Source organism: Thunnus thynnus, chromosome 1 (assembly GCF_963924715.1).
Source record: "Thunnus thynnus chromosome 1, fThuThy2.1, whole genome shotgun sequence".
NCBI lineage: Eukaryota > Metazoa > Chordata > Actinopteri > Scombriformes > Scombridae > Thunnus > Thunnus thynnus.
In genome coordinates, this window is record NC_089517.1 from 24316917 (window position 1) to 24332590 (window position 15674).

Here is a 15674-nt window from a genome sequence, read left to right on the forward strand (position 1 = left end):
AAGGACGCCCATGGTTCAGTATTAACTAATTTTGTTCTTCTCAACATGAAAAAAAAATATGGATACTGCTCTCTTTGAACATCTCATTCCAAAATTATAATTATTATTATGCATCTATAGCGGCCTTCATTCTTCTGTGAAGGTCTTGGCACAAGATTTCAGAACCTGCAGGGATTTGCTTCCATTCAGCCAAAACAGTATTAGTGAGGATAAGCATTGATGTTAGGGGATAAGGCCTGGCTTGTAATTGATGTTCTAGTTCATCACAAAGGTGTTTGAAGAATCACCTTTGTCATATTCTGACCCATCACAGTATCGCCTCATAATTTGTCTCTCTCTCTTTCTGAACCACAAATCATTCATAAATACCCAATAACAGTCACAGATAAATGTGTGATAAATCCTTAATGAAGTTTTCAGAGAGCAGAGAGAGTTTATTCTTTAGTTTTTTACACTTTTTGCTTATGGAGAAAAAACATTTACAATCACACTATATAATGGCCCAATGTCACATAAAACAGGAGAAGAAAACGATTTCAGTGAATTATATTAAATGTGAAGAATGCAGCAATATTTTTGAATGGTGATTTTTTAGTTTTTTTTAGTATAATTTTTTAGTAAATATGGGTGAAACACTCTCAAAAAATGTGAAACAGCTTCACAATTATTTTTTTTTTAAAGTTGAAATATTCCTATTTCTGTGTATTCTTGGTCACATTAGGAGAAGTCATACAATTTCAGGCTAAAAGAAAAAAGTGTTTATGGTGTTTTTAATGCTCTCTAATGTAAAAATGGGTCCCTGAACAATATGTACTGTAAGGGTTGGTTTATACATTTTATGTTTATTTGGTGGCGGACAGCTCCGGTGCTCCTCCAACAGGGGGCGCTGACAGCAGCACCGGACACACAGAGGACCGGAGAGGAAGAAGAAGCTCAGGCAGAAGCTGATTAGTGCACTCAGCAGACACAGGTGGTGGTCGACTGTATCTAACCGAAGAACCGAAAACAGAGAAAGAAAAATCCATCACCATGAAGAACGAAGGTATAGAGGGAACAGAGAGGTTTCTGAGCCCGGAAAGAGGCAGAGGTCTGCAGGCGGTGAGGCACTTCGCGGTGGGGGAGCTGGTGTTCGCCTGTCCTGCTTACTCCTACGTGTTGACAGTGAATGAGAGGGGGGCTCACTGTGAACACTGCTTCACCAGGTAATAACACAGCAACCTCACCTCTCTGAAACAGCCGAGAAAAAACACCTGAGTAACATTTAGCTTTCAGGCTGGTGGCTTTTATTTACTGTCAGCTGTCCACTTCACCGCTGGCTAACCTCATTTACTACCTTGCTAGGTTAGCTTTTAAACCTCTGGACACCTACTTTAGCTGGAAATGGGTCAGTGCGGTGAAACAGCTCACCTGACTTGACACTGCAGCAAATTGTAGCACTGCAGAGTCGAGAGAGACTAACATACATACAAATATGCACGTACAGCATATTTTACAGCTGAATTTGAAAGCCAAAATGCTTGCCTTCTTGTAGCCTTAATGATACTATAATTATGCTGCTACTTAGTCAAACTAGGCTACCAGTACTTACAGGTAGGATGCTGAGTTAAAGGAGCACTTTTCAGCCTTTTCTTTAAGTCTTTAGTCTGACATATTGCACTATTGTACATGTGAGTACTCTCTGTTCCTCATAGGCAGACTGGACTGCTGTCATGCACTTACAGGCCAAGCAGTATAAAAGGAATTACAGCATGATTTCTTGGGTTACACTCATTCATATAATGAAGGGGGACTACAACATGACTTTCAGCCAATGCTTGCATCACTAGAGTAGAGGTGCAGGGTTTGGAGTGGTGAGGAAGGCCGGCCTACACAATTCAGAGAGTACTGACATGTGTGGGGGGTGTGTGTAGGTATACGGTGTCGGACACATAAAGAAGGGTTAAATTTCAACTTGTCAACTTCTCTTTTTGAGATCTGATGCCACTATGACACTCTTTTAAGTTGAATTAACTCTATCTCTCTCCCTTTTTGTCACACACTCAGCCACACACACTTTCGTACCATGCGCACACACACATGCGTCCTGGTTTGTCGAGCAGTAAAAGGTTAGGGTGCTAAATATAGGTGTCCATGTGTCCTAAGAGAGGAGGAGCCAAGAGATGAGAAGGCCAGGGGTGCATGTGTGCATTTGGATGTGTGTGTCTGTGTGTACAGTTGCTCTGATACAGTCAGAAACACTCTGTCCAAGTTATCACACAGTGATCTTTAATCACTTGTGTTTTACAAAAACATCCGCTCTGTATGAAAATGGACTGGAAATGATTAAAGGAATGATTTAAGGATTTTATTGGAAGTCCTTAATCTAATTCCCAGGTTACTCTTATGAATAAAACTGCACTTTTGGCAGCTGGTGTTTGAGCTGAGGTGTTGTGGACTTGTGTGTCTCATCTCATTCAACATCAGTCAAACAATAAATATGCGATGTGCTGTATCTAAATGTCGTGGGAAGAGAACAATGTAAAACAAGCAAACATTTTCAAGGTCCACCCACTAAAAGCCAGCAGGTAAAGTTGTGTCAGTAGATCAAAATGTACACAGTGTGATTTCATATAGTTTAATTCAGTTAAATTCTACTGTCAAAATGTCACAGCCGCCCCCTCATCACAGTTGCAGTGGACTAACACCTTGTGTGTCTTCGTGTCATTACAGGAAAGAGGACCTTTTTAAGTGCGGAAAATGTAAGCAGGCCTACTACTGCAATGTTGACTGCCAGGTAAGAGTGTGTGAATTCACGTCTGCTTCCATTTTTCATATGTGGCCCTTTCCAAAATTGACTAAACGAACTGACCATGAATTCATTTGACTGGAATTTTTAAAATTTTAAAAATACTTGGCTTCACTTGTCATCTTTTTTCACCCTATTATTATTATTATTATTATTATTATTATTATTATGTATTTCTACTGTATATAGGACAGGCAGAAACCAAACCATTATATTATTATTGTCAGAAAATTTTAAGTTGTTTACATGATACATGTGGTGTCAAAAGATAAGTATTTTTCTCGCTACCACCTCAAAGTAATTTAAGGAACCAATTTTAAGGTTTTTGTGACCCACCTTGGGACCTTGGACCACACACTGAAAACCACTTAAGCAGAGCTTCAGGCAGGCAGCATCCAGAGAGAGAGACCGCATGCTCAGACTGCAGTTGCTATGACGATCTTTTCTGTCCTCCCTCTCCCTCTCCCTCTGTCTAGTTTTAGTTTCATGGTACAAAATGCACAAAGTGCACTGCAGTAAAAGTGAGGAGTTTTGTATGTGTGTGTGTAGAGAAAGAGCGAGAGATGCATGTGCTTCAGCTAATAATTTATGGATGATTTACTTTGTTTTTAATAAAATCATTCATCAGATTTTCTCACCTCCTTGCTCTCTGTGTCTTTTCTGACACTGTAGTTTCATATATTATCTGTTGAATGGGATTACTTGCTTAAATAAATGAGGATTGCTAATTTGTTATTTCTGTCTTCTTCTGTGTGTGTGTGTGTGTGTGTGTGTGTGTGTGTGTGTACAGAGAGGTGATTGGCCCATGCATAAAGGGGAGTGTATAGCCATGTGTGCTTATGGGGAAAACTGGTGTCCGTCAGAGACCGTCAGACTGGTGGCCAGAATCATCATGAAACAGGTAAGAGAAATAAGAACCAGTAGAAGAAATAAAAATCAACAAATCTTTTGATCCACTTATTGTTTCAGCTCTACGTTTATGCAGCAGTTCAACATGTTAAAGGCCACAGAATATTAAACAATAAAAAAGAACAGCAAAAAAAGTTAACAGAGATGAAAAATCATTGATATAATACAGAATAAGTAAAAAAAAATGATGCAAGACATATGACATCATCCTTATACACAAATCTTAGTATTGTGTATAAGACTTGAAATGCATAAAAATCAGAGAAAGTACATTTTTATCTTATCAGATTGTAGAAATGCATATGACAATGTAAAAAACTGTACCTTAAATAAAGCAACATAAACAACTGTAGATGTGCATTAAAAAGAAGTTGAACTCAACTCGAATTGAAGTGTAAGATCCCAACTGAATTAGAAATGAAACCTATAATGTTCCAAACCATAATTACCCCGAGTAGATTACACAATATATCTTCACACACAGGTGTAACTAATAACATGAACAATGGCTGCATTTTACGTAGACGTGCTGCTTCTAGGATGCAGGTATTGTGAACGCTTTCTGCTGGCTGCTGTGGTCAGTTCATTGGCACGTCTAAATGGAACGGAGCAATCTGTAATATTATTACTGTGAGTTTCCTGCTATTAAAAGCGCAATGAGACTGAAAAAAGAGCAGCCCATATTCAGAAGCATAATAACTGAAGGCTCATTGGAGCCACAGGAGAATGTGGTTGCAAAGTCAAAGTCTTTAAACAAACTTTAGGGACGATAAAGACGCAAATAAAATAAGTGGCTGAGGCACGATAAGATAATTTTATGAGCCGGACTGTATTTTATATAATAAACTAAGCAGTGAGGTGCTGAAGCTGCGATGAATGACTGAGTTTCATTTGTATACCTTTGCATGAGAAGTGTCCTGTGAGTGTGAAGCTTTTCATATCTTTGCTTTTCATTTATTGCATGTGTGGTTGCATTCAGAAGGGTGACCTGTTGAGACTTCATCATCTTTGGCCACGTTAAACACTTTACGACCATCTAAAAAGTCAGTCTAGAGTGAACTAAAAGCCTATTATGTTAATGTAGCCTTGTTGTGTTTTAACTTGTTTAGATGAAAGTTTTGGTCCTAATAAATGTCAAAGTTCCTGAAGCTGACATTGTTGCATTTAGTGTTTTAACTTCATAAAAGGCAATAAAGTCTTTAACAAAACCATTTGCTCTAATAAAGCAGTTCAGTGAGAAGGGAAAATTAGGTTATTTTATATTTTGTTAAACTTCTCCTGTTTCTATTTGTCTGACTAAAATAATGTCATGTCTTGTGTCTCATGTTGCAGAAAGTCACAACAGAGCGCACCCCTTCAGAAAGACTGCTACTGCTCAAAGAGTTTGAAGCCCGTAAGTAGCTGTGTGTGTGTATGAATACATGAGCGAGTGTGTTTAGTTACATATTGGTGCACTTTTAGTTACATAGTGTGGTGTGTGTGTGCAATCTTTCTGTGTCTCTGCAGTTTTAGTGGTGTGTCTATTAATAGCCCCGCTGTCGCCTCCAGTCCTGGTTCTATCTCTTTCATTCACTCCAAGTCTGCGCAGCACTGGGACTTAAATCCCAAGCCTCTGTGTGCTGTAATTTCATGTTCTCTCCCTCAAAACTGCTGCCAATATGCCCTTTAGCAAGGTGTTCAGCAAGATCATTTACAGCATTTTTCCCTGATGATGATAATAATAATTAACTGTTATAGCATGTGCGCTACATGAGTCGTATAAAGATCAAGGTCTGAAAACACTGGTGAAACTGCTACGAATGGTCCTGATCGTACACTGAAAGTTGATGATAAAAGAGCAAATTTGCCACAAAACGCACAAAAACAAGATTGTGTTTCATCTAAGCACCCACATGCTGTTTTCTCTGCTCCATTTGGTATTAACATTTAGCCTTAGCTGTTGTTGCAGGCTCAGATGTGTCATCAGGATTGTCACAGAATTACCCTTCACACCTGTCTCTCATGCACACAAAGCGAGTCAGTGGCCAGCAGCTGCTCACTGCCACCTGTGTGGGAGTATGTGATTGACAATAACATGTGACATACTAACACTGAGTACTTCTACTATGGAGCCATGTGATGTGATGGATTTGGCTGGCAATTTTCTGTATTTTTCTTATTGTCAACAAATCTCTTGTGCAGAGCCAAACCAACAATGAAGTATTGTGTGTGTATCCAAAGCCTGATATATCTTATTCCTTTGTGCCGTAGACCTCCATTATTGTCCAAAAACTATTAAAAACACGAAGAGTATGGTCATTGTAGTTTAAGAATTGGCTCCAAAGAGTAATAACAGGGATAAGATTGTCACTCTCAGGAGAGATGTTCCTTGTATGGCAGATGCCACTGAGCATGAGCGGGAACACTGGATCTTGACTTTGTCCTGAAGTTCTTTGAGAAATTTACAATGTAACACAAAGTCAAGAGCTTGCGATATGAAGGCCAACAAGCTAACTAAGCACAGTTAATGGAACCACACTCCTGCTCACACTCAGTGCCATCTGCCGTACAAGAACTGCTCACCAGAGACTGAAAACTTGATCAGTATTTTTATTCTTTGGAGCTGTTTCTAAACAAGATACGGTAGCCCTCGTCTTCAGCGGTGAAGAAACATGTCACCCAGTGCAGCTGTGTTTTTAATAGTTTTCGGACAACACCGGAGGTCTACGGCAGAGGAATAAGATATATCAGGCTTTGGATACACACACAATAATTGTAAGTAGAATCAGTTCATTGTTGGTTTGGCTCTGCACATGAGATTTGTTGACAATAAGAAAAAAAAAAAAAAAAAAGAAAATCTCCAGCCAAATACATGAAGAAACAAGGACTAAAAAAAACAATTCCCAAGGTCCATAAAATCCTGGATTTTTATTCATTTAATGTTTATTTAATGTTTATCCAACCCTTTATCACTTAACTCCAGTGTTAAGTGAGGTTGAGAAGGTTGAGAAGCGAAAGTGAAGATAAATCTTTTTTTTTATCCCAAAAGTTTAAAAAAAAAAACTCGTCCCGCTGGTAAACGGCTCTGGATTAGAGCAGAATCTGGTGTGACTGGTGTGGTGGTCCGGTGTGTGTTTATTCCTCCAGAAATCATCATCAGCAGCAGCACCAACATGCTCCCCATCTCTCTCCTCCAGAGCTGGCCAGCTCTCAACATCTGTCTGTCAGCAAGCTGAAGCTGAATCCCCGGTTCAGACCCATGATATATGCAAATTTTTCGCTCAAGTTGAATGTTTTCAACTTGCATGAATACGTGAATGGCTTGAATTTTGTGTATTTATGTTATTCGCGTCGCCCGGCGTGAATAGATGCGAATCCGCATTTATTTGTGTCTTGCATTGACTTTGTGCGTATTGTCGCCGCTTGTAAAACTCACTTCGCGTTTGGTGTGAACACACCATAAGGCTGCAGTGTTCATTACACTTCACCTTATTCTTTCTTTCTCTCTGTCCCTTTTTGTCTTTGTTCTCTCTCGTCATTCCTATCTCTCTCTTTATTATCTCTTCTTCTATTTCTGTCCGTTTCATTGCCTCTGTCAGATTTAGATAAGATGGACAGTGAGAAGGATGAGATGAACCAGGCAGATATAGCAGCCCTGCACCACTTCTACTCCAGACACATAAGCGACCTCCCTGGCGACCAGGCCCTCACTGAGCTCTTTGCACAGGTAAAATTGGATAACACCTTGTTTAGTTCTCAGTAGATATGGTCATACTCCCAGGAGATTCTTTGGCACAAAGGTTGTTGAAAGCTTCTTTGGAAGTGTCTTTAGAGTTGCTGTGACCTGTATGGGTTCTCTGTGGAGCTGTAGTGTGGTTTGTTTGCTTTCATAATTACGACTTATCTACTTATTACCACAACAGCAGCAAAACTGGGTACTGCTGTGTTTGTGTGTGTTTATGTGTTTGTGTATGATTGCGGAGTTTGATTATTCCTAACTATGCAGCCACTGCCTCCTCCACGTCTCCGGGGGGGTTTTATGTTGGAAAAAATCATCCATGGTCCTCCTTGTTGGATTAGTCCTAGGCAGCTGTTCTCTATGCTGACATATGTTACCACACAGAGGTTTTTCCAGTAGAAGCACAATGAGGTTCTCATTCAAACTAATTACCTTAAAGTTTTAATGTGTGATTTTGATGATCTGGTCCAAACTAGTTGTGATGTGACAAATCCTGCTTGTAGGTACACGCCTTAAACTCAGATTTTCAATGAGCACAATGAGATGAATGTGAAAACAGCCTTCTAGTGTCAAACTCAGCAGATGCATCATTCTGCACAGTGAATATCAAACATCCGATTGAAGGAACAGGAAGAGAAACACATTTTTGAGTGGAGAGGGACTTGAAGTGTTTTAAAGGGGAATATTTCCTTGGCGTTGTCGCCAAGTGCTTGCTCATGGGGGGAATGTTGGGTCTCTGTCAATTAAAGAGTACGATCTAGACCTGCTCTATGTAAAAAGTGCCCTGAAATAACTTCTGTTGTGATTTGGCGCTATATAAATAAAATTGACATGACTTGATGTTCCAACAAGAATGAATAGATCATCCCAGAATTATGCCAAGAACAGTATAAACATGTATCCTTTAACGCAGAATTGTGACTGTAATTCTCCTCAACACAAAGACTGGTAAAAAACTTAACATAAATTTAAACAATAAAAACAAAGGAGCAAAATTATACCCAGGTGCCCCTCCCAAACTCCTAATTGATTACCTTTTTAGTTTCCAAAACGATTGTTTTATGTCCATTGATAAAAACGTTTGGTTCCTAGAAGGATCCAGGATCTTGCTTTGAGTGTACTCTGGTGGTTAGTATGAGTGTCAGTGGACCTTAGCTGTCACACAGACAGGCGTTGACCTTTCATGGTCTGTAAAAGAACATATTGTATTGCAAGTCACACACACATATATATAAAGTATCTATACACAGAACTTTCTCAAACACGAAGTGTACAAATAGAGTATTGTTACATTCTTAATGCCTGTGTTCACACATGTTCTCTTACCAAAACCAGTTGTTCTGCACTTGGTTACAGACACACACACACACACACACACAGTAACATATGAGGAATTGGAAACAGGATCTGTATATCACCCCCCTCCCGCTGGGTCCTGTCAGTTTAACTCTACAGCATTTAGCTCATTTAATTTGATCTCTCTGTCAGTGTGGTCTTCCCCTTTTCTCTCCAGGAAACAACCTCTTTGGCTTCTTATCTCACTGATACATTTAATCTTCACTACCGGATTTCCTCCTGTTCAGTGGAGGGAGAGTTACAACACAGGAGAGTACAGGGTGATGCAAGTTGTATTATCATATTACTCAACTCCACTGCTCTCTGTCTCCACCTGTTTGTTTGTGTCTTCCTCTCTCTTGCTCCGTCCCTCCTGTTGTGTTTGGTGTCTGCAGGTTAACTGTAATGGATTTACCATAGAGGATGAGGAGCTCTCACATCTGGGTTCAGCTGTTTTTCCTGAGTAAGTGGTCCATGTCAACAAATCATCATCATTCAATGATCCATCCATTCATTAGTTTAGTATTTTGTGCCAACATGCTACAAAATAAGATCAAGTAGCCGTTTCTTCTCACTGTGTTTTCTTCACACTCAGCCTCCTCTTCTGTCTCTTTCTTTTTCCTCTCACCGTTTTGAGTACAGTGTTGCTATTCATATAGTTATGTAACAATTTATTTTCATCTGTTTATATCTCAGCTGCTTCTGATTTGAGGAATTATTTTAGTCTGTCTCTCAGTCCTTTTTAAAGGCAGTGTAGAATATACATGAACCATCCTGTAGATATAAACCCATCATAAAGCTGCTCACTGTAATGGTTTATCACTATGAACTTTATATCACTACTTTGGTTTCACTGATTTTTCTCTAATTTCTTTTCTTTCTGTTCCTTTCAGTGTAGCACTGATGAATCACAGCTGTAGTCCTAATGTCATAGTGACCTATAACGGCACAGTGGCTGAGGTCAGAGCTGTGCAAGAGATAAACCCTGGAGAAGAGGTGAGCAAACTGGACTCCTCTAGCAACAAAAATACTTCTAGACCAAATACAATTACAAAAAAGCACAGATGCCTGTTACCTACTATTGTTTATTTTGATTGATGCACTATGTTTTATTTCATAATTACTCTTTATCTGCTCTCATCCTCTCTCCTTAGATCTTTAACAGTTACATAGACCTGCTCTATCCTACAGAGGACAGGAAAGAGAGGTTGTTAGATTCCTACTTCTTCACATGCCAGTGTACTGAGTGCACCACCAAGTCTAAGGTACCAGTGACTTATCTTTTTGAAACTCTTCCTCAAATCACTTATTCAATATATAGACTGTAGGTTTGGTGGGACCTTTTTCCTTAGTTGATTTGAGAAATATACTAGAAAGTGTTTCATCAGAATCAGTCTCTGTTGATGAACATCAGTAGCAGATTTATGTCAGTTACGACACTTGATGTGTCCTCATTGTGCCAACAACAGGACCAATGTTTCTGTTTTTTGTGCTACATTTAGCTTACACTGTCAGACATACATACTCAGTAGCTGTGTCTCAATTCCAAACTATATATATGCAATTTATATATACTCTATGTCAATATTCATAGTGTACAGTTTGGGCAGAAAATAACAGTAGACATGTGGTGACAGATGTCAAGCAAACCACAACCATTGCCAATTTCACATTTGGAAACTTAAAGAAAAGACTTAATGTTTTTAAAAATGTAATTTTTTTTTTCTGAGATCCTTATGGAGCTGCCTCAGCAAATAGTTTAATAATTTTTCAGCTGAGAGTAGCTCCTATTGAGCATTTCTCAATCAATAGGCGTAATGTCCAGACTTGACAGATGTGAGTACTTAACTTTGTTACTTCTCCAGTGAAAACGCATTATATATTCAAAACCTGGTCACAATCTGTATTTAGTATAAAATTGGGACACGGCTATTGATACTGAACAGCTGTTTTCGTTAAAAAGCTCTGTGGCCTTGTGGGGTTTTTTTTCTTTTTCTTTTTTTTTCCTTTTTTTTTTTTTTTTACAAAAGCTCCTTAAAGCTCCTTTCTTATTACACTTCTTGCTGTCTCTCTAGGACAAAGAAAAAATGGCGATCAGGAAGCTGAGTTCTCCACCAGAGCCAGAGGAAATCCGATCCATGGTCCGTTACGCCAAGAATGTCATCGAGGAGTTCAGGAGAGCCAAACACTACAAGAATATCCTCTTCTGATTTATAACTTTATTTCTCCTCCACCACCCCCTCAATTTCCTCTGTGTCAGTTTCACCTCCTCCTCTTTCTCTCGGTTGCTCGTCTCATTATTCCTTGACTCTCTAGCACTCCCTAGTGAGCTACTGGAGATGTGTGAACTCAGCCAAGAGAAGATGGGCGCTATATTTGCTGACACCAACGTCTACATGCTGCACATGATGTATCAGGCCATGGGCGTCTGTCTCTACATGCAGGACTGGGACGGAGCCATGAGCTATGGAGAGAAGATCATTCAGCCATATAGGTACATTGATGATCTGTAAGGGATCAGAAGGGAAGCCGTCATGCACTTTGAGTTGATGCATATGTTCGTAAGATGAGTAAATCAATCGTACTGCAGCACTGTTATTGGACATGTGCAATACAGAGGTGGATTATAAAGCGCCAATCAGTGAGTAAGAATTTAACCTCACAGTCAGGCTTTTTACATGACCTCTATGAGTTTGACAGAGGTCATGTAAAGATGAGGTTTTTCATTCTCATTAAACTTTAGTCTCTAGTTCATTAGTCATTTATTTTAACTGTTGTGCAGCTCATAATGTTTTATGGAGATTTTTGCTTTACAAAGTACAACTTAATTTGTATGTATGTACAATATCAACACTATACCTTATACAGCACATATTATAATGTGTTCCTTTAGTGCACTCTCAAGCTTGATACTGCTAAACATGTTTTTCCTCTGTGGTTTAAAACACTAAGCCACATCTGCGATATTGTAACATTGCCGGTGACTCCCAACCTAATAATGTTCTGAACTTTTGTAGCACTACAACGAAACCAAATGTAAAATTCATTTTATAGATTATATATTCTTTCCTCTCACATCCACTGCTTGGCTTGATGTATAAACCATATTCTCTCTGCAGTGTTCACTACCCAGCCTACTCTCTGAATGTGGCGTCTATGTATCTAAAACTGGGACGTCTGTATTTGGGGCTGGAGAGGAAGACACAAGGAGTCAAAGCTCTGAAGAAGGTAAATTTATAGACATGTGGTTATTTGGTATATTAATGTGAGGCAAACTGATGGCCTCTAAGATAAAAACTAATACTCCAAGGAGGATAAGGATAGGAACATTTAACAAGAGATAAGTGAGCAGTAAAAGGCAACAACAGTCAGAATAACTTGAATTTAAAGAAGTTAAGAGATCTGAGGCTGGACCACATCATTGATTGACAAATTGATCAAATGAGTTCTGAAGGAAAATCCTTCAAAGACGGGGGTGTCTCTAAATTACAGGGCACCCATAGTCCTGAAAAAAATATCTTGTATACACAAAATATGTTATAATATGCAAACAAGATAATAACTTTTGTGCACAAGATTAAAAAATATATTGTCTTTGGGACGTATGTGGCTCTGTAATAAATGGTTTAGAACAGTGTTGATTTTTTGTCTCCAGGCGCTGGCCATCATGGAGGTGGCTCACGGGAAGGATCACCATTATGTAGCAGAAGTTAAACGAGAAATCGAGGAGCAGAAGTAAAAAAGGAGGAGCAGGAGAAGAAAGAAAGATTAAGAAGAGAGGCACCGGTGTAAGGAAGCTCTCGAAAAGCAGCAGCAGCAGCAGCAACAACAAAAATACACATCACAACTGCATGGCATGCATCTTATACCTCTCTTTTTTTCCAACCTTTTTGACACCCACTCCGTTGTTTTTCCTGCTCCTCTTCAGGCAGGATTTCTTTGTCCATTCTGTCAACATATTTTGGCTGAGGATGACCACACTTACCACCTACAGCTGTCTACTTCCTGTCAAACCTGGACTTAAACGCAAAAAGATTTAATGTTTAAAAAAATGTTTGAAATGAAAAAAACAAAACAAAAAAAAAAAAAAACATGTTCTAAGGCTCCCCAAGTTTCTCTCATTTACACCTCAAGCAATTGCATTGCTTCTTTGGCATGATGTCCTCATATCTGCAGTTAGGTATTTGTATCAACCTTATTTGAAAATGTTGGTTTCTGTTTCCTGAAGCTCATTAAACCCCTTCAACACCCAGCTGTAACTCCAAAAAGGATCACATCAGTGGAGAAAGTAGAAAGACATTTTAAAGCTGGCTTCTGGAAGAAACAAGGCTTTTTTGGAGAGCTATGTGAGACCATTTTCTGGAGTGATTTTTGCCCAGTTTTTGTTTCCTTGTGAGTCTGAAATCATTCACTGTTGGGACATGTCAACAAACCGTTCGATGTTTCAGTGACAGAAGTTTGACCTCCACATCAGATTCTCAGTGATTTGAAATTCTCTTCAAACCGTTGAGTAGTCTATCAAATATTCAGCAACAGAGTTTCCAGTTTTATTGATTTTTGTTTAAACTGTGAAAAAATAATGACTGACCATGCATCAGGTACTCTGTAGCAACGGAGAAGAGAATGCAAAAACTATTCCTGAATGAATAACCAGTGGTTTGATTAGCTTGTCTTATATACTTTTTGCCTGTTTTTAAAGAACCAGAAAGTGTTGCATGTTTTACTGTTTATGTTGTGTATTTTGTTATTTCCTATGAGGCTTGTTGACCAAAAGGGCCACGGGTTTAACTGATGAGGAACCAGCTATAATTCTCTGTTCATAGTATATCCTTAAACAGGGCTGCTGATCTGAGACCAGTTTGCCTCGTAAGTCGCACTGAAGACATTGGTACTATGAGCCCTTTGCTGTCAGGAAAAAAGGCACAACACTGTAGCTTTTGTTTCCTTTTGTCAAGAGATACAAAATTGTACCTTTTTTAATGTTTTTTCAAACGCTTCATGAATCCAGATTGTCATGACCCTGGGACTGGACCATCAAGTCACCTTAGCAGCAGTGGGCAGGATATACCTTTTACATTTTGTTAAAATAATAACAAGGGGGGATATAATCATCCTCACCATACACTTTAAACTTTATAGTCAACATGAATGAATGCAGTATTTCTTAAATAGACTGGGGTGATTTAAAGACCATGATGTATAGCAGCTGTTTTACCAACATGGCATTTTTAAGGTAGCATTACCTTCAGCAGGAATGGGTACGTAAAACAAATTTTAAGAATCTGTGTGGGTGGTACATTTAAGTTGTGATTAAGAGAAGTGAGACAAAACAAAAGGTTGCTGTGTTTTGTGGTTTTAAATGGGCGCTTTAGAAACTAAGACCCCTACATCATGAGGAGGAGGAACCTGTAGTTTTCTCTCTGCTGAGATTTGATTTGACTAAATCATTATTTAGAAATCCCAAGTCAAAGGCAACTGGATTTGCTTTCTGTCATTTGTTGCTCTTATAAATCTGAGGCTAAGTCGGTAGGGAGTGATGGAGGTTGAAAGAAGCTGCAAATTAAGGCAATGCAAAGATTATCATTTTGGCCTTACTTAATTTAAGGCTTCTTGTTTGTGACAAAATGATGTCAAAATGGCAAACCTGTTAGCTTTTGTTTCAGTTTATCTGTTTCTGTCAGTGGATGGTTGCACCGCCAGAGGAACTTTCGTCAAAGGTCAAAATCCTTCTTAAAGGCTGTAGCTTCTCCATCATGTTTACTATGGATCCAGTTTTATGCACCAGATGAATATGGAGTGCTGAGCGCTAGAAATAGCCCACTGTCATGAGTTGCCTGTGGTCACATTCTGTAGCAACTCCTGGATAGGTGACTGGATTTCTCACCTGCAAAAATGCATCTAGAGGGTGCCTGCCTTACAGCTTTGCATAGGTAATCCAGAAACACAATTTTAACAATGCCTCATGGTTATTTTTCTGTACATTTTTACAAAGGAAAAGCACCATGACAAGTGAGTCTGCAGACTGGTTTACACTAGCAAAAACAACCATCTAAGCCCTCTGCCAAATTCGAGTACTTCTGGTTACACAGACAGAAAATGCATATAATTTGTTTTCTATTCAGATGTCATGAAAGATAAAACAAGTGGCACAAAGGATAACATATTGCAATCTATACTCATGCTGCACATACAAAACCAGATGAGGACTAATTGAAAGGTCACCCATGTGATGTTTCTTGCCGTTTCTGTAAGGAACTGATTCTTTATCAGGCATGAATGTTATTCTAATGGAATGCATACCTAAATCCTGAGCCTCTGATTCTTACTGTACTATGTCAGTGGATCCCAATAAATGACAGTATGGCACTTGCTGTGTGATATACAGTATACTTATTTGTTGATCTTAAATATCCTGCAGTAATCTTGCTGCACTTGCAAATTCATATCAGCTGTTTTTCAGTGGTCCAAGGCAAGCAGACAAGTATAAATGTTTCTTTTTTTTCAATATCTGTGCACTGGAGGCTTCAAGATTTCCACATCACACTTGTATAAATTGTATACTGGACCTCGATTGGCTCCAAACTAGTCGTGATGTCACAAATCATGTTTGTAGGTGCACGCCTTAAACTCAGGTTTAAGATGAGCACAGAAACTTTCCTCCTCAGCAGATGAATGTGAAAACAGCCTTCAAATGTCAAACTATGCGGATACGTCATTCTGCACAGTGAAGCTAAAACATCCAACTGAAGGAACAAGAAAAAACATATTTTTCAATGGAGGAGGACTTAAAATATTTTAGATTCAACATGAAATGGCTCACGAGCTTCTCGCCCCACCCTAAGTTTGTTTAACTGATTATATCCGATAGTTTAGGGAAGTTAATGGTGGGTTAGATAAACAAGAGATTCAAAGGATGCCTGTTTGACA

At 39.0% G+C, this 15674-nt stretch overlaps 1 protein-coding gene across 2 annotated transcripts; it reads left to right on the forward strand.

Moving 5' to 3' along the window:
• Nucleotides 1–908: 908 nt before the first annotated feature.
• smyd2a (SET and MYND domain containing 2a) lies at nucleotides 909–15113 on the forward strand. Of its 2 annotated transcripts, XM_067592212.1 has the most exons (13): nucleotides 909–1202; nucleotides 2710–2773; nucleotides 3576–3686; nucleotides 5027–5087; nucleotides 7273–7400; nucleotides 9143–9210; nucleotides 9641–9743; nucleotides 9902–10012; nucleotides 10823–10943; nucleotides 11067–11241; nucleotides 11867–11975; nucleotides 12403–12535; nucleotides 12676–15113. In XM_067592212.1, the coding sequence occupies exons 1-12, from the start codon at nucleotides 1030–1032 to the stop codon at nucleotides 12484–12486; spliced, it is 1308 nt and encodes a 435-aa protein (XP_067448313.1). In that variant the 5' UTR covers nucleotides 909–1029; the 3' UTR covers nucleotides 12487–12535; nucleotides 12676–15113. The 2 variants fall into 2 exon arrangements, with proteins under 2 accessions (XP_067448313.1, XP_067448305.1); XM_067592204.1 differs by having other exon boundaries at nucleotides 12403–15113.
• Nucleotides 15114–15674: the final 561 nt, after the last annotated feature.